This window comes from Brassica napus, chromosome A4 (genome assembly GCF_020379485.1).
Source record: "Brassica napus cultivar Da-Ae chromosome A4, Da-Ae, whole genome shotgun sequence".
NCBI lineage: Eukaryota > Viridiplantae > Streptophyta > Magnoliopsida > Brassicales > Brassicaceae > Brassica > Brassica napus.
This window is the reverse complement of record NC_063437.1, coordinates 13,042,788-13,063,261: the sequence shown is the minus strand read 5'-3', so window position 1 is coordinate 13,063,261 and position 20,474 is coordinate 13,042,788. Positions and strand designations below refer to the sequence as shown.

At 32.5% G+C, this 20,474-nt stretch overlaps 2 protein-coding genes across 2 annotated transcripts; both read right to left on the bottom strand.

The window, feature by feature from the left end:
- Window positions 1-187: 187 nt before the first annotated feature.
- On the bottom strand, window positions 188-3,314 carry LOC106446466 (polyadenylate-binding protein 4-like). Its single transcript, XM_048777657.1, has 8 exons — window positions 2,882-3,314; window positions 1,710-2,485; window positions 1,557-1,634; window positions 1,383-1,472; window positions 1,169-1,297; window positions 938-1,102; window positions 672-854; window positions 188-597 (listed from the first exon to the last, which is right to left on the bottom strand). The coding sequence occupies exons 1-8, from the start codon at window positions 3,138-3,140 to the stop codon at window positions 343-345; spliced, it is 1,935 nt and encodes a 644-aa protein (XP_048633614.1). The 5' UTR covers window positions 3,141-3,314; the 3' UTR covers window positions 188-342.
- Window positions 3,315-8,519: 5,205 nt separating this feature from the next.
- Window positions 8,520-9,669, bottom strand: LOC106446465 (ethylene-responsive transcription factor ERF008-like). Its single transcript, XM_013888202.3, has one exon. The coding sequence runs from the start codon at window positions 9,393-9,395 to the stop codon at window positions 8,886-8,888; it is 510 nt and encodes a 169-aa protein (XP_013743656.1). The 5' UTR covers window positions 9,396-9,669; the 3' UTR covers window positions 8,520-8,885.
- Window positions 9,670-20,474: the final 10,805 nt, after the last annotated feature.

Genomic DNA, 20,474 nt, shown 5'->3' with positions numbered 1-20,474 from the left:
AAGAGAGGCAAGACTCGTTGAGGACAAGCGATTTTGGAGTTCCAGACAGATTCAAGTCTTGCAAAGAATCTAGCACATGCATATTAAACAGAGATTGGCAATTTGCATTGGAGCAGCAAGAGGATTACTTTATAGAGATGATGTTGCTTTGTAGTGTAATGGATTTGTTGGCAAACATTTTCCCAAAGATAATTGAAAAGTGAATTGCAACGGTAAAAGATTATCCAACCAAAAAAAGCATCATTTCAAGTCAAAAGAGAAAACAATCATTCCGCAAAAATTTTGTCAATCAGAGAGAAAGAGAGAGAGAGAGAGTTCAAGCAGTACTCCAACAAAAGCTTCTCACAAGTGATCATTAATAGAAAGTGCAGCCATCATGCCACTCGGGCTTCCACTCTTGCCTTCACTCCCCTGCGTTGGCTGATTCACGTTTCTCAACACATCCAGTGCCTCTGAAACTTTAGCATTCAGAGCCTCTGGTGACTCTATCAGATGCAACACTTCTGTCTGGTCCATCTCCAGAAGCATACCCGTCACTTTGGCAGCGTTCTCGTGCTCTATCTTGTTCACTAATGGGTACAGAGTCTCACCCAGAATCTACATAACATACAATGTAAGTGGCCTTACTCGATTTGGAAAGACTAAATATATTGAGAGAAAGAGAGACTTACTGTTCTTTGCTGAGCAGGTGAGGCTTGAGAAAGAGAAGAAGCCAATGCACCAGCAGACATAGGCTGACCAAGAGGCATTCCATTAATGTCATAAGGAAATGGAACCATTCCTCCTGGCATTGGACCGTCTGGCATGTTTCTGCCACGAGGGTAACGGTATCCACGTCCTCCTCCTGCCATCATCTACAAGAGAGAAGCAAAGCAAAAGCTTATAGAATCATCTTGTGCCATGTATTTTTTATATAACTAACCACAAACTGACTAACCTGTGGCTGCATAAAGGGCATGGGTTGCTGAGGCTGATGGCGCATGGGTCCATCACCTGACCGTCTTCCACCTGGTCGTGGCCCTTGCTGACCTGGCTGCATCATCGGGCCGAAATAGCCTGGCCTCATGCCAGGAACCATCTGAGGCTGATATCCGAATCCAGCCTATCACAGATTTGAAGTAAATCAGCCAATGAACCACATCTGAGCTTAGAAAACAAAGTGATTTACCTGGTGAGGGATCATTTGTGGAGGTCCTTGACCGTAAAAAAACTGCTGTCCTGGAGCACCACCTGGGAACATTGGCATACGAGGACCCATACCGGGGATAAAGGCAGGTCTCATCTGAGAAAACTGTGCCTGAAACAACACCATTAAAAGAGACTCATGATTGATGCATCAAACCAAAGTAACTGAGGATGATAGCTTGTTGTGAAGTTATTACCTGCAGCTTAGCCCTTCTTTCTTCCTTCCTTTGTGCAAGAGCAACATACAACGGTTTGCCACTAACCATTTTACCATTCATTTCATTCAGCTGCCAAAAAAACCCCAAAAAGCATATACATGAAGAGAAAAAAACAGTTTAGTAATGTCCAAACACAAGGTAAAGTTATCTTACGACTCTTGAAGCTTCACTGGCAGCTGAGAAGGCAACAAACCCTGATCCTTTGCTAGCACCACTAGGGTCTCGCATAACCTGTTAGAGATACAAGAACTTGAATCTCCGAACCTCTCATGGTTAGACTGTACACGCAAAGCAAACAAGACTGACCTTGCAAGAAGTAATAGTACCAAACTCAGCAAACAGCTCACGCAACTTCTCATCAGTAACAGTATCATCAAGATTCTTAACATACAGATTCAACCCATCGAAACTGTTCCCCGTCTCCCTCGCGCCTTGCTCATACCTCCTGCTCAACTCAAGCTCCCTCTCAGACTTCTTCTGAGCTTTCCCTACATACCACTCCTTATCATCGAACTTCTTCCCGTTAAGCCCCTCAACAGCACGAGCCGCGTCTTCAGCATTCTCAAAGTTAACAAACCCGAAACACCTCGACCTCCCATCTCCGTCCCTCATAACCACAGCGCTTGAGATGCCACCGTACTGACCAAAAGTACTCTTCAGCTCATCGTCAGTAGTAGTCTCCGAGAGATTCTTCACGTAGACGTTGGTGAACTTCATCTTATCAGCAGCAGACTCTCTCTCCTCCTTCTTGAGAAAGGGTCCAACGAAGATCTGCTTATCGTTCAGAATCTTCCCGTTCAGCTTCTCAATAGCGCTCTTAGCTGAGTCCTCACTCTCAAACTGCACAAAGCCGTAGCCTTTGGACTGACCCATGTGATCAGTAGCGACCTTACACGACACAATACTCCCACACGGTGAAAACGTCTCGTGAAGCGTCTTGTTGTCAACAGACTTGTCAAGATTCTTGATGAATAGGTTCCCAATCCCACTTCTACGAGCAGCAGAGTCACGAGAAGAGTAAGTAACCCTAATCATCTTCCCGTTGAGACTAGTATAGTTTAGCTTCTTCAGTGCCTTCTCCGCTGTCATTACAAGACACAACAACAAGAAACTCAGACACACAACAAGTCATTCCGCAATACCCATGACTTAGATTGTCCAAAAAACATCGCAAAATCAGATTTTTAGCAAAATGCGGAATCTTATATATCAAAAAGGTGGAAACTTTAAGACACACAACAAGTCATTCCGCAATACCCATGACTTAGATTGTCCAAAAAACATCGCAAAATCAGTTTTTTAGCAAAATGCGGAATCTTATATATCAAAAAGGTGGAAACTTTAAGACGAATAACAAGTGATTCCGCAATACCCATGACTCAGATTGTCCTAAAGTATCGAAAAATCAGATCTTTTAGCATAATGAGGATTGTTATTATTATAAATCAAAAAAAGGGGGAAACTTTAGGACACAAAACCATCATCGATGTTGCTGTAGTTGACGTAGCCGTATCCAAGAGAAGTGTTGGTGGCGGTGTCGCGGCACACGCGAACGGACACGACTTGGCAGACCTCGGTGAAATAGTCGTAGAGCTGAGAATCGGTCACGTTGAAATCCAGATCTCCGACGTAGAGGGAACACATAGCGCCGAGATTCACTCCGTCAGAAGCCACCGTAGCGTCTCCAGGAGGAGGAGAGGATGACGACGAAGGGGCCTGAGCTTGAACCTGTGCCATTTTGTGGTTTTTTTTGTTTTTTTTAAGGATAAAGAGAGATAAATTAGGAGGAAGAGGAAGACGGAGAGATTGTGGGCAGCACGGCGAGAGCGCAGCGGAGAGTGATGGAGAAAAGTTGAGTTTATATATACTCCTTGTCTCTTTCTCACGACGATGTGAAACGATGATGCCTTTGTTCGAAAACCCTAGACAAGGTTATTAAATAAAAACATTTTTTATTTTATTTTTCAACGGTTCAGATACGTATGGAGAAGAATCTGCTTTATTTTCAGCCGTCCGATTCTTTTTTCTAATGGATGAAGATAAAATGTAAAAGAATTAATATTCTTTTTTTCTCAGCCGTCCGATTCGTTTTAGGAAGTGGCGATGGGCCCCGCTATATCTCACGTGATCATCTCGTGACTGTCTCTCTTGAGGGAGAAATAAATATTACTACATGCTTGCTCGGCTGTTGCCGATTTCTGACGAATGATTCTCCGGTATGGTCCTCGCAAGAGCTGGCTTTGTCTACTCAAGATTTAATTCCGGTCTAGCTTTAACCATTGGGGAATTTTTTGGATTATGCGGTTTTTTTGTTGACAGCAAAAAGAAAAATCCTAGTTCGGACTAGACACCTCTTCAGAAATCTAAATTGGTGCTGCCACACCAACATAATACACAGCAGTATGGGAATTTCAAACACCTCGTACAAATTTGTCCACCATAGTATTTTTTGTTTTTGAAATATGTTGGATTGAGAGCTAAGAGAAAAGCATCCTACAACTGTTGAATTTCTTTTAGATGAAAACGCGTAATCACCATCTTCACCGGTTAGGAGCAGTATATTATAAATTTACCTGCATTTACTATAGGGTCATTATACACTCTATAGCCCAAAATCGAAAGTATAGGTGCTCTGGAGTATAGAATGGATATCGCTTTGTATGCACTTCCATGTTCAGGTTATTTGTTCGTGCTTTTGGTTTTTGAAACAGTTGTATATGACTGACATTGACTCATGTGACTTCTTGTTTGAAAGTTCAAGATCAGTTGGAGGAATGTTTTTTTTTGTTTACTTGGTTGAGCTTGTTTCAGATTACTAACTTGTTTGATATGGATTCAATTTGTGCTTTAAAAGGCCGACACCTAGGCTTGAAGCCAGGCATAGATGAGGTAGCCCAGTTCACAAAGGCGGTCGCTCAATGATGCCTCAGGCCTCACATGGCTTTATAGCTAAGTTTACTGATGATCAAACCAAATAAGATATTAATATTTAATCATTTTATCATTTTATGTTAACTACATATTAATATTTCCTACGTTTCAAAAATATCTATGTTTTAGAAAAAAAAATTTCAAAAAAAAATACATTTTTTATTTTCAATGCATAAATTAATTGTAAACTTTAAATAACATAATTCTGTACTAAAATTATACTCCCTCCGTTCGGTTTTACTTGACGTTCTAGTGCATTTTCTTTATGTCAATATATTTGACATTCACATAGTTATATGCAAAGAATGATAAAATGTGACTTTTTCTATCCTTGTAGTTAATGATCTCTAGTGATAACGATATAAAGTCAAATTAATATTAAACAAAAATGAAGAGGTTAAAATAGATATTACATTAAGTTTCTTAATCTATGTACCAAACTGTAAAACGTCAAGTAATTCCGAACGGACGGAGTATTGGTTAAAAGTTGTGCGGAATACTTAATTACAAAAGTTAATGCATTAGTAATTAAAATCTAAGATGTTTATTTAATAAATGTGAAAATCCTAAAACATACATGTTTCTGAAACAGATGAGGTGTAAGCTAAAAAAAACCTATTGACATAAAGCCTGGTCCCTTGCGTCTTGCCTCTTTGTACTCAAATGTTCTTCTATTCTCAATTTTTTTTTGGTGGAAGCTGATGCGTATGATGATGAGATGAATTTTAGTCTTTTTAGACAGTTAGACTTTGCTTTAATGTTTAAACTATGTGGTTTTTCCGTGCCTATGCGCGGATATAAATATCTATAAAATAAAAAATATTATAAAATTATTAATATTCTAATTTTTTTAATCATTTTAATTTATATGTACGACTTATTTTAAATAATATTATACTATTTTAATTAAACATGTAATCTGAATCTATAATGTCTAGTCGATTTAGCCATTACTTTAATATATTGAATTGTATTTAATTTTTCAAGTTTAACCATACTTTTTTGTGCAAACAAAATAAAATTTTGACTAATTTAGATTTTTTTTCCTTTAGAATTTTGATTTTGGGCATAAAAATTTAGATTTTTTTATATAACTCATTTTATGGGTTATATTTAGTTACACATATTTCATAAAATGAAAGCACAATTACTTTTAATTCTAATTAAACTAAATTTGATTAGTTTTATTTATTTCATTTGTTCAGTTCTTCTTCTATGTATAGATACTTTCGTAAATTCTTTTATATAATTTAAGATTTGTGAATTTGTAAAAATAGTAGAAAAAACTGAGATGGCGATAAGTACGAAGTTTTATAAAAGAATATTACCATATATTTTTGAAAATTTATGAACATATATCAATATTTACAAAATAATTATTGTTTTATTTGTAAATTCTATGTAACTTAATACTTTAGATGTATAAAATATAAATATAAAAAATATTCTAAATAATCTTAACCATAAATGTTTACATTGGTGTTTATATATTCTTATTATAGGTGTATTATGTTCTATAAATATATTAAATTTGAAAAATAAAAATAAAATAATAATATTAAGCCTTAAAGAACTTTTAGTGGTAAATTAGGTTTGATTAAAGTTTGTAGATTTTTTATATATGTGATTTGATAAAACAAATTTAAATAAAATTTAAATAAAAATTAAAAATTTAACCAAAAAAATTATGCAAAAGTTAATAAACATCTCAACACTAGCAATTATAAAATATTTTTAGTTCATCAATGAAATTTTAGTGTACTTTATTTAATTTACCTTTTAATAATCTGAGAAAATAGACTGATATAAATAATTTTGTAATTAAATTTAGAATATAAATTTTGTTTGTTGATATTATGTTTTAAAGAAAGGGTTATTTTTTTAACATCAAAAATGTTTTTTGTGAACTCCTTTTATAAAATATAAAGTATATTTTCTTTCCTTATTTGTAAACATAAGTTTCGTTTTATTATATGAATAGTTTATTTTTATTATATATGTTATGTGGAAAATACTAAAAAGGAAAATAAAATTTTAAAAACAATTGGCATAAATTATTAAATAGTTTTTGCCTAAAAACCCTTCATCAAGTTAAGCCGGCCCCGGGTCTTGTGAAAGAGAGTATCCGCGATCTCACACTCTCCTGTCAAGTAAACCTTGTTAACGCTGATAAATCATGTTCATTAAAAGCTACTCAATAACAACAATGTCAAAGTAATGCATTTTGTGAGGCCCTGTTAACTTTTAGAAGCTTCCAATAACTTAGGAGAGGCGTTGAGCGTTTGCTTTACTAAAGATCGTGTAAGTGCACTTCTCTCTGTCTCTTTGCAGAATCGGAATCAGCTACTATTTTGTTGATGGGTTAGGTTATCAGATGCTTTGATTCTCATCTAACCAATACTTTTGATTAATACAAAAATAAAAAAAAAGCTTTCCTCTTTCTTTGGTTTGTTTATCCACCGACGTATACTCTCTTTTACGGTACTTCTTGATTTGGTGCAAGTGTAACCAAACTATATTTACGCCCCTTATAGCTGCTGAACTTTGTCCGTACGATATTAGTTAAGCTAATTTTGAGCTACCATTTGCATTAATCTTTTTTATTGTTTTCTAACAGCGAATATAAAAGAACAGTATTATTAAATAACATACATATTTTAGATGAATACATTTCTAGAAAATAATATTCTAGAAAATAATTATTAAAACAGTTTTTTTAATAAATCAATGAAGTTTTGTCTTTTCTAATTTATATTCAAGACATCAAAATAAATAACCTAAAAATCTATGAAAAAGGGAAAAATGATGAATGTTACTTATAAATGTTTAAGAAAGGTAAAACAAATTTTGAAATTTGTAAAAGTTTTGGACCTTACACTCATAATCTTTACTAGATCCGGAATCAGTTTTTAGAAATTTTAATTTTAAAATAACATTTCATAACAAAGAAATTATGAATTGAAAAATTCTTGCACTGCAATTACACCACCAAACATTTTGATAACAAAATGGTATTTCATTCATCGCTATTAATGTTTCCTTTTTTTCAACTTCATTTGGTTAATAAGAGGTAAAATGAACGAGAAATAAAGTAATCGCAACGTCATAGACTCATCATGAGGCATATGAAACTACATATTTCAATTTTGGATTCAAGAAACCAAAAAAAAAACACTGAAATTTCACTTTTAGTTATTACTTCCCTAATTCTAATTCTTCTTCTTTTTTTTTGAACTTGTGGGATCACACAGAACATGTCTGGAAAAAAGTGTCTTGTGTTTGTGGTCACAAGACTTGTGTCAAATCTTTAGTTTCACACAACACCCGTTGTATAAACCGTTCCTCACTTTGCACGTTTTAGATTTTGCCAAATGGTTACGAAAAAGAAACAAATATCAGCAGAAGAATCTTGCCGACTACCTCTGCCCCCAATAAAATAAAAATAAAACAGAGTATGCAAATAAACTGAGAAGCTGTAATTTGCTCTTGACATTATCCTCAAAACACATCAAATCACTTTTAGTGGTTACGATAATTTGCGAGCTTTAGTTGTTAGGACAGTGACAGAGTTGCACCAACCTCTACAATTGTATTCTTTCAAATCTTACTTTCTTTCCAACACATAGATTTCTCATCCCCAACCGCAGATCAAATATTATTCTCCCCTATTGAGATATTTTTGAATCATTTGCTTTATGACGGGGTAACAGAAAAACTGACTCAATAATACTGAAAACCATTACATGATTTATGTTGATTTTTTTTTTTTAAATATACACTGTATTGGTATGTAAATATTTTCAACGAAGAAAACACATTCAAACCACACAAAAAAATAACTAATTTGCTATGGTTTATGTGCACTAGCACCTCTACAATACAAAATGCAATTTCTTTAACTTGTTACAAGAAAAGGTTGCTAGGGTATAATTTAAACACCCGGAATGGATGATCACATAACATCGAAAGAGAAGAGTTTGTAAATAAAACTGAACAGATTTAGAGCAAGCACTATGAGCAAGATTATCTGTCATGTTGATTAAAACACAAAAATATATGAATAATTGATAGAAGATCCAACAGATTAGTTGTTTTAGTCATATTTAGACTTTTTTTAATTGTCTTAGCGATTCATTTATAGAGTAGTTTAAATATATGTACCGGTTCTCTTGCAAAAGAAGCACGAACACGTAAATACAGTACTTATTCTCTTATCTAAATCATGACACACAAAATCAGAACACCTCTTAAAGTAAATCAACCGACCAAAAAACAACCATGTATACAACCTATGGATGGAGTAGCCCTCCAATTGAATACGTGTTTCGTTAATACAAAGACCATACAACCCATTGAATCATCATAGCTAGTTCACTTACAATCTATTTGTAAAATTGTAAGTGGCACATTTTAAATCTTCCATCGAGTGGTGAAGCAAAAATAAAATGGATTGCGCATCTTAGCGACCACGGTGCATCATGGATGCGCATCGTAGAGACAAACATTCTTATTCTACAACTACATTTTTTTTATTATTATTATATTTTCCTTCTATCTCCTCTTCACCCATTGGTCGTCATCTTCCGAATTTTCCGGGTCGGGCAACTTATTCAAATCGACCCGTTCCAACGACCCGTTACCGCTCTTAACTCCATTACAGTTATCCTTATCCTCGTAACCACCGAGACTCTCGCCGGGTTTCACCACCACCGTCGCTCCGAGCGCGTCCACCTGAGCACCAACCTCCGCCGCTTTTCTCCTTATATACGCCGCCGACATATCTCCACCACCGCCTGAACCAGTAAGTCCAGCCAAAAGCTCCGGGAAATTGAGCCTCGCCGAAGGACCACGGAGGTAGAAAACAGCAGTGTCGTAAGCTCTCGCCGCCGCTTCGGGAGTAGAGTAAGAACCGAGCCAGATCCTGGAACGCTTGTTGGGTTCTCTAATCTCAGCCACCCACTTCCCCCATTTCCTCATCCGTATCCCTTTGTACGGTTTCAGATCTCTTTTCCTCGTCCCTATCCCCATCGTCGCCGCCGTTACTTTCGCTCCCGTCTCCATAAAAAAAAAACTCCAGAAAAAATCACAGAATCATCGGCGTTTTTCTTATTCGATCTGAGTTTCTCGAGAGAAAAGATATTTTGTGAGCGGCGAAAGGGTTACATGCGAAGGGAAGAGAGTTTAAAGACGTGAGGAGAAGAAAGAAGAGAAGGTTTGGGAATTCACCGACACTTGAAAAATTAAAACACTTTCTGATTTTTAAGCTTCTTTATATTACAAGACAGAGAAGACAACCAATCTCCTCTTCCCATTCCTCTATTTATATACCACTTGTGAGTATGTATTTTCCACTGTTGCTGATCATTTATGTTTTTTTTTCTTATTTTTTGTTTTATATAGATTTTTGTTTTATTGGTTCTTTTAAAGTAGTATATATATTTATTTATTTATTACTCCATCCGTTTCACAAAGATATATTTTTTATTATATTCACACATATTAAAAAGGAGAAAAAGACTAAGATAGCACCAAACCAAGTTTTTGTTCCCAAAGTAGCACTCAAGGCTCAAAGTCACAAAAATAGGTTTCATTAAAGAGGTAAATATACACTTATACCCCTTGGGTTAATTAATCCAAACCTTAGGGTTTAGAGTTAAGGGGGTGGGGTTTTGGAATTAGGGTTTAAAATTTTATAAAAAATAAAAATAAAAATTTTAAAAACAGTTTCAAAAAGTATTTTTAAATTATAAAAAGAAAATTAAAAAAAAATAAAAAAAAAATTTCAAAAAAAAAAAATCAAAAAAAAATTATAAAAATTTCGAATCTGAAAAATATAATCTGAAACTATAAATTTTTTTTTATTTTGTTTATTTATATTTATTTATATTTATTTTTGTTTGTTTATTTAATTTTAAACCAAGGGTATTAGGGATATTTTACCCTTTAATGAATGTCATTTTTGTGACTTTCTCCTTCTAGTGCTATTTTTGTGACATAAACTTCAAAAGGTGCTATTATTGACAATTGCCCATTAAAAAATCACATTAAACTACCATAATAAATGTATTGTTTTCTGTAGTTTTCAATTTTTGATAACTCTTAACCAATAGTAATTAATAAAGCCAATTAATTTTCTTGAACTTTATAATTTTTTCATAGAAAACACAAAAAATGCATCTTTGTGATACAAGTTTTTTTTTCTAAAAAAATTATCTTAATGGAACGGAGGGAGTATGTTATATAGATTTTTGTTTTTTTGTTGAACTACATATATATTTTTGTTTTATTGGTTCTCTTAAGTAGTATCTTTTATCGGTTCTTTTAAGTAGTATATATATATATGCTGCATCATATATGTAATTTTTTTTTGATCAACTATATATGTAATTATTTGTCCTCTTTAGATATGCATTATGTTCCAATGTTTAGTGTATGAAACTGGAAGAAATGTTGTGTGTGGGATTATTTTATTTTATATTCCTTCCATTTTATTTTAATTATTATTTTAGACTTATGTATACAGATTAATAACACATTTAAATTTGTATATTTACTAAATAAAAAAAATTATTATCAATAAAGCTAATCATATTTCAACCAATAAAAAATAGATTATAATATAAAGTTAATAAATTTTGCATTCAAATTAACATGCATTTTTCAATTTGGCCCGGCTTGATCGGAAAGATAATCTATTTTTTCAGGTTGTATGTCGGTTTACTAGGGTTAGGCACATGTTTGTAAACAGATTAATGGGTTGATTTTTATTTTTCTTTTCTTTTTCTTTTTTCAGTTGTTATTGTAAAAAAGAACTAATTTGTTTTAATACAAAAACCTTTTTTTAAAGGAGGGTAACATATATTTGCTACGCGTTTTCTTGTATACTATTGTGAATAGAGTTTGGTCCCCAAAACATAAGTTAAATAATTCAAAAATGTATGTATGAGTCGTTTTGTTTTTATATCGTTGACAAAAAATGTGAGAATAAGTGGTTACAAAAGTCTATGAACGAATGATGTACCGAATAAATTGTATACTTAATTAACTTCAGTATTTTAGTTTATTTGATCGAACATTAGTTAATTATATTACCCATGCGAATATTAACATTTAGATTTTTTAGGTAGATGTATCAAGAAAAAAAATAGAAATTTGGAAAAAGATACTCTTAGTAACCACAGGTTGGTTGGCTAGTGGTCTTGTAGTAGTCAAAACACAAATACGAACCTGAGTTCGAATACTCTCTGTGGCCACAGAATACTATACGCCCTCCCTAAGTTTAAAGTTAATCGCGGTATTGGTGCCGGGTTCTTAGGTAATGGGTATTAGTGCCGGTTGGTTCCGGGCCAGAGGGATTAGATAGTTGGCAATCGGAAACCACGTGCAGACTACGGACCTTTGGGCAAAACGAAAACTACGTGCGGATTACGGGTCACCTTTGAACCTCCTGTTAAAAAAAAAAGAATACTCTTAGGGTATGACTAGTTTTCCCGCTACCACCCGCAAACGCAGCTTTTGCGGTTAGTAGCGGTTGCTGGCGTTTTGCAACAATCGCTCAAACCGCTCTAAACCGCTCCAAATCGCTCCAAATCGCTTTGAACCTCATAAATTCAAAAGCTGGTTCCAGCTAGCGTTTGCGGTTGCGGGCGTTTGCGGGAGGATAAATTTTTTTTTTTTCCAAAACAATATAAATACAAAAATAAAAAAATTCAATAAAAAAATTAAAGTGAAATTATAAAAATGCTAAAATATATCAATTAAATTTTAATTAATATTATAAAACTTTAAAATAAAAATATTTTCTATATTTTTAAAAAATTTAAACTATAACTTTCTAAATATAAATTTTATATTTATTATAATATTATTATTTTTGATATTTTTATAATTGTATAAAATGTAAATATTATTAATTTATTATTTAACAGCTGCTGCATTTGGTAGTTAACCAGTCATAAGTATCCCGCAAACGCACAAATTTCTAACCGCAGAACCAGTCGTACAAATCTCTTAAAACCGCTAGAAACCGCAACCACCCGCATCCGCAAACTCCCGCAACCGCAACCGCAACCGCTGCGGTTAAACCAGTCAGGCCCTTAGTAATATGTAACTGAAACCAAACGTTTTACGAAGTTTGCAATGCCTTGTTTTGCTTTAGTTTAAAAACATACTATTGATTGAGTGACCATGACATATTCATGATTTAGATCCGGTTTGGGTGAGTTTATAGTTGGTCCGTAGCCAGTTAAATGAAAATGTGTTATGTGATATATGACTACCGATCGAAACTCTAATATTTTGCTTAACACATTAGGTCCAGTTTAAATACGCCCTCCGTTTTTTAATATAAGTCGTTGTAGAGAAATTTTTTTGTTCCAAATTATATGTCGTTTTCGATTTTCTATGTAAAATTTATTAGTAATTAATGTTGTATGACCAATGGTAATATATCTTTTATTTTTATATTGGTTGAATTGTGGTTATGTAAATAATTAATGATGTTTTTGCTTAGAAAATTTAAAAAATTAATGATTTTCTTAATCTACGTGTATAGCTGTAAAACGACTTATATAAAAAAACGGAGAGAGTATTTATTAATACCTGAAAACATCTATAGAAGTATTGCCAGTTTTCAAAAAAGAAACAAAAGTAAAAAGTTACTCTATTATTAAGACTTAAAAGTTTGAATATATATATATAGACATAGTTCATACACGCAATAAATCTAGTGACACACTATTGGTCTAGAGTCCGACATTTGCTAAATATTTTAAAACTCCCAAAAGACTTTGCAGTGAGGCAGCTGCGCATTTACACATAACAAACACTCGTCGACCTTTTTCATTGGACGGTAATAAAGTTACCTCATAACTTTAAAATCAATTTTGCTTTTAAAGAAATCAAATGAGGTGCTTTGTCTTTTAACTAATTGCGTTAAAATGAGCTTTACCAAGTTGACATAGTTTACAAGTGATATCTTATAATTTGACATATTTCTAGTTGAAAGTGTACTTTGTCCAGCAAAAGATGGCGTAAAATGTCTATTATACTTTTCATTTAAACTCATTCACGTGGTCATAAAAAATGTAGTCATAAAACGATTTCAAATTGTAGACTATCCATTACCTCCTCTTTCGCCACCACTGTCGTATCCTTCTTTTGCAACACCATAACCACCTCTTTCACCACCACCACTTCCTTAACCATCCACCGATGGTGTAGTTGTGAACATGATTATCTGTTTCCAACCACATCAATTACGCATCCAACCACATCAGCTGTCATCATCCGCTTCTTCTTCCACGACTGTCTCAGGTACAACACAACCACTCCGCCAGGAACGAGATGTTTTCACTTATACTCACTGTTTTTCTATTTTCACCACTCGAAACTCGATCTGTAACACACACGATAGTGTAGTTATGGACAATTATCCGCTTCCAACCACAACAATACACATCTAATCGTATAAGACACCGTTAAATCTGAGTACACCACACGATGGTGTGGTTTGGATAGGGTTTTCAGTTTCCAACCACAAGAATATGCATCCAACCACAACAACATCTGTCAGATATGAGAACACCTTATGATGGTGTGGTTGTGAACAGGGTGATCCGCCTTCAACAACAACAATCTCTGCTGATGTGTTGTCGTCAGTGGATGTTGACTCGTCGAAGAAGTAGTCGATGGAGAAAAGGAAGAAGAGATCTTAGAGAAGAGAAGAGGAGATGTGGGATAGAGAGGTGCAGAGAAAAGATAAGAGAGAGAGGTGCGACATGTTTAACTTATACAAAGTCATTTGGGTAATTAACATTGCCAAGAGTACATCACATGTGCAAAGTATGTTAGATTGTAAACAGAAAGTAGAAAAGTATGGTAGATTGTGATTATTTCTAAAATATATGATAGAGAAGAAGTTACGACATACATGTTATGAGATGTTTAGTGAAATTGGATTTTTGAGATAATTCCAAAATTTTCGAACACAAAATTTTCATAATACATATATATGTATGTATTTCTAAATATTATTATTTAATTATAGTTATTTAAAAAATGGAAAATGTAACTGAAATTTTCTTTTTAGATATTTTCGATTAGATTTTCCATAATTTTGAGGATATCTATAATTAAATACTAATATATATATATATGTATTTTGAGAATTTCATGCTGAAAACTTTTCATTGAAATTGCTCTAGAGACGGGGGGGGGGTATTTTTCTTTCTATTCATTTTCTCAATTTTTTTTATAAACATTCTAAATTTCATTTTTGTATTTTCGCAAATGATAAAACTGTATGGTTATTTTTGTCAAATTTTGGATGAAATTTTTCCCTAGGTGAATTTCTAAATTTGAAGATTAGTTCCAAGAGGTCTTACATGCAGATACACGATTAATCCATTTAAACAGTACGGTAAAGTGACCAAAGCGAATCAAACTACCCTTTTTGCAAAAAAAATATTTCCGTAGTTGAATCTTTATTTTTTTTTTGGGTAAAGAAATCAATAGTATATATATTTTGTCGTTTATAGGTGAATCTATATCTAAATTTTGATTTTCTGTCATCCTAAAATTGACGTTTGAAATTCATTTTAATTTTTTATAAACTAAACCTTACTTGACTACAAAAACAATAAAACAAAATTAGGTCGGTGGGTAACGAACGGTGTGTGACTGTTTGGAGATATACCATCACGTAAATTGACTACAATAGTCCTATCTGACATTTTATTTAATGTCATCGGCGTTTTACGGTAAAAATATTTAAATAGACAACATAACATATTAGCATTCTATTGTATTTATATTTTGTTGACAAAAAAATATGCGTTTATATTTTAAATTTTAAAATAGATTTTTAGTGTTATTTCATTTCATCTCTTATATATTATTTAAGAAATGATTTGTCAGTATCTTTTTTAGAATCACTTTTACATTCTAGAATCACTTTGACTAAAAAATATGATATAACTATTAAAATTGATGACATGACTTATGGATAAATATGATATGTATAACTATATTTAAAATAAATTTATATTTTTGGTAAACTTTATAGAACACAATAATAGCATATACATTACATTTAGTGTTGATTATATTTTTAGTAAACATTTTAGAGTACGATAATAACTTATACGTCATTAAAACGTCCCATTGCCACTTGATGGGGAAGGGGGGCGGGGGCGTTCGGACTTTCTCTTATAGACTACGCATGAATGCTTTCCTATATCAAGAAGAAAGCGAGAAGTCCAAATATGACATGAATAATTTTGAATTATTATTTAATTCTATTTTTATAATTATTCAATTTTTATTACTAAAATTTTCTACAATTTCTTTAAAAAATCATAAATTTTTAATCGTAAAATCATTAGTTTCTTTTATATATCTACCAATTTTATAAGTTATTAGTTTTAATTTTTTGATAATTATAAAATTTTGTTTTTATTAATTTTATAAAAAAAAATTTAATATATTTAACCAAAAATGTATCAAAGATTATAATTTTAAATATACAAATATATATTCTTAAATATAATTTTAAATAAAAAATTATTTTATCTTAATTTTATGTTTAATTAAATCAAATTTATATTATAAATATTAGTGAAAGTAAAATAAAATATAAAATAATAATAAATTTTATTTTCAAATATAATTTGAATTTAAAATGTTTTACTGCACTTGGAGCAGGAAAACACCTTGTTGATAGTAAAGAGATTGCAAAATTGTTACACAAAATCGAAACCAAAATATTTCAAAAGAAAAAACTAAATATATTTTAGTATATATCACAAATTTTAAACAGACTTTATTTAAATATATAAGAAAATGTAATAACAAATAAAGTGATGACTATAACTAATAATTCTATTATATGTGTAGAATAAACTAAACTATTTGTGGGCTCTCCAAAATTTAAGTTTATAAATGTTTGATGATAGTGCAATACAATACCAAAATAGTTTAACGATATTTTATATTCAAACTAAAATTTTGATTATCTTGATTGAGCTAACTCTATTTGATATTTGTAGATTTTCCACCTCCACATACAAATCTTCTTCCATATATAAATAAATATCAAAGGATCTATGTATATAATACATAAATGGGATAAAATAATTTCTTCGAGTAAGCCGCCAAAAGATTATAAGGTCTTGATTGGTATAGTATTAGCATTATACTCTACATTATCCAATCAACATTTGTTAAAAAAACATTTACCAAACACTAATGCTCTGCAAATATTTTTTGGTCAATACTTTCATATAAGTTTTTAGTAGAGCGTTTGCATTTACAATTTATAAAATTAATAAAATATATAATTAATTAATTTTTTATTTAATAATATTATTAAATTATTTTATATTTATAAAATAAATATATATTTTAAAATAAATTTAAAATATTTTTTAAAGAAAATAATTTTAATTGTAAAATGTATTTTAAAATAATATTTTAATTGACAATTTTTCTAAATAGTAAAACAAGAGCATACAGTTATATATCATTTTGTTACTGTTTTATAATCTACTCTGCCAAAGACCTGAAAACAAAACTCTTGGAAGAAACAAATTTGGGTGTTACCGATATCTAAACAAAAATCTCTCAAAAGTTATGTATATAAACGAAAAAAATCTAAATGCATTTCACAATCAACTAGAAAACTCCACTAAACTCTGATTGGGAAATATCTCTTGACATTGGTTACAAGAATTTGGTTATGCTCCATACCATAAATAATCTTGCGTCCACCCTGCTGGTAGTGTCACAAAGACTGGAGGAACAAATTCCATGTTTTTGAGGAGATCCAGTCGGCCGGTCATGTGGTAGGTAGCACAAGTATCCAAGATTCATAGTGTTTCTTCGTTCTTACCGCTTAGTCGTGTGTCGGGTTGGTTCTTTTGTGAATTCATCAGATTCACCAAAGTTTGCCATTAGGCATTGGTGAGGCCAGCAAGGCCTTGTCGATCAGTGTCGGTTAGAGCAGAGTTTGCTCCAATTTTAGTCATTGAAGCAACTATTTTAGAGGAGTTTACTTGCACATAATTGGTTTATTCCGTTGATGGTGTATTGCTTTGTTCTCCTAAATAGTTGTTTGTGGTTCGTGGTCTGGTTCCCCACCATTCCGGGTATCCAACCAAGCAAAACCATAAAGTTGCATGATGACCACTACGGCCACAACTAGTGCAAGTGACATTTGCGTCATGGTTGAGTTTGCGTCGTGTTGATGTATCGTGGTCGGGAACCATTGTTGTTGTTTGAATTCGATTGTCGAGAGTTGTCATAGCTTTGGTTAGTTTGCCGTGGGGTAGAATAAGAAGTCGAGTGTGCTGGTGTTTAAGCTGCAAAACCTAGCACGGCTGGTGGTTCTTTATGTGTGTTAACTTGGACTGTCTCGTGTTGAATTATGGTTTGGTATACGGTCTCAAGGTCCGGGATAGGAATTTGAGCACAGATTTGTGATCAAATTTCACCATGAGTTGCATCATCGAGACCGAAGAGAAAATCGTGTACCCTGATAGTATCACGTTCTTTTTCTTGTGATTCCATAAGATTGCAGTCACATTTGCCGCACTTACATGTACTAACTGTCAGACACTCAGCCATGGAATCCCAGATTTTGGTTAATAGACCGAAAGTTAATAGTCTTCTACTGAGGATCCAGACTGACGGCAGGTTGCAAGAGAGGCCCGAAGTTGTTGATATCTAGCTCTACTTTTAAGTGCAAACCGGGGTTGATCCCATAAGTCTTTAGCTTCTTCTTTATGTGAGATGTTGGAACGTAGCTTGGGTTCGATTGTTAGTTTGATCCATGTGACAAGAAGATGATTATTTCCCATCCAATCTTCATAGTCCGCAGAATCGGTAGTCAGTTTAGGTATAGTGTCGTAAATAAGGAAAACTTCGTCTGTGCGCTTAAAGCAACATGTAGGTTTTGTGCCCATTCATCGTAGTTTCGTCCATTGAGCAAAGGCTGAGAGATAACCGCTCCAGGATTATCACTAGCCGATAGGTCATAACTCATAAGGAGAGTCGTTCGGCGGGTCGTGGCAATAGTTCCTGCCATGATTGAGTATGTCGAGTTCAAAGAATCGGTTTGATTCGTGAATCAAGTTCGGAGAGCCGTTATCAAAGATCGTTCGAAAATCATCGCAAGAGAGATCGTTTTTCAGTGTCGTGGCTTTGATACCATGAGTTATGTAATCGATATAGTGTTCTATGTTATTCATTCATGACCTCAAGGTTTTTTTTATAGAAGCCATAAGATCCTAATCCTATCAACAATAGAAAGGCTAATATAATCGTAATAAACAAATACTAGATTTTGATCCAAGATCATTTTCCTCTTTAAATTTTCATTTACAAACGATAAATATTTGTAAAATGTAAATAGATTCATAAATTTAATATTTTTTTATAGCAAAATTTATAATTTTCATCTTTCAGTAACTTTTATGTTTATTAGTTTGATAATTTTTTGGAACATTTATAAATATTCAATTACATTGTATTTTTCTGAATTTTTATATAGATTATTTTTTGTTTATATAAAGAATGTTAACGTATAGATCTTACAATTGTTAAAAATATTGTGATAATTTTTACTTTTAACATTTTTTAATACAATTTTAAAGTTGAACAAAATTTTTGAGTTGTAAATTTTCTATAATAAGTTGACTTTTAACTAATAATGTTATGAATTTTAATTGGGCTTCGAAATTTTTGTCTTCATTTAAAAGAGCTTAATGGACCTCACTGAGGCATAATTCGTGGCTTTTTTGAACATTATAAGCCTCTTAAACTATGAAAACGATAGCTTGTTCGTATTAATAGGAATGATAAAGTTAAGAAAACTTTCAGTATGGAATAAAATCCTTAAGTTAGGAGGTTCTGATCGGGTGGAAATATATCAAATTGGAAAGATATCATATTCATTAATTGATGAAAATATGTTGCATTTAATCATAACTATTATTATTAGATTTGTTTAAAATAGTGCCACAATGTGATTGGGCAATAAAAGTTCTTGATTCTGATTGGGTGAAAATAACTTCCTGAATTTAATTTAAAAATATCTAAAAAAAAAGGCATGAGTATGTAAATAATTCAAAAATTAAGAGCAAAAGTAGTATAGAATTAGATAAGTTTTTAGATAAGTCTGATCTAGATATTAAACAAGTAATAAAAGAGCATATAAGCCTCAGTTAAACTGTCTACGTAGGATAAAAAAATCGTCCAATCAGAAAAAAAAAATTGACACGTCAGCCCGGCTTTGTAATGTTAGGCTTCGTCATTTTTTTTTAGCCCAAATGTTGATCAAGATTTTTAGCATTCAATGTAATTATCTGAATTTTTATATAGATTAACATACTCAGCTTTATATCATCGCCACTTCTCTTACATTATCAATTGTTTTTTTTGGCAGAAAAGGACAATAGAATGTATCGATCATGTATGTGCACATCCTCTACCTCTAATAATAATACGGTTTACTACAAGAAAATAATAATGAAAACTGTAATAACAGGGTCCACGTGCATGATTCATTTTCTGATATCATGAGAAGTGGCAACATGTATTGCATTTGTTATATACTTTCTTTGCCTGCTCACTATCATCCCAAGGTTTGTTTCAACACGTCAAACACTCAAAGTCACTACCTTTTAAAAAAAAAATAAAGACTAGAACTTTTTGTTATACGCAGACGATGGTAAAGAAAAGGAGATGCAGTGATGTTGTTGAGTTGCAGCAGCCTCCTCCGTACTTTGTTCTTGGTGATGTATGGGAATCGTTTGCAGAGTGGAGTGCTTACGGTGGTCTAACAATGATACAGATCTTCAAAGCTTTGAGCAGATTGAAAAGGTTCAACTCAGAAGAAGCTATAGAGTACGGACTTGTCATTGTTAGACCACCGCGCATCAAAGACGACGCTCCTCTCCAAGATGAAACCTCAGGTCTCGGTTAATCCGCTTTATTAACATTCTGTAATGTCAAAGTCTTACAAGCTTGGAGTTGTTGTTCTTTGTGCGATTGTTACCAAATAAAATCATTTATGTATATAGAGTTAATTAATTATCATTGGATCTTGAAACCAGTTACGAGTTCAAAAGTTTTTTATTTATC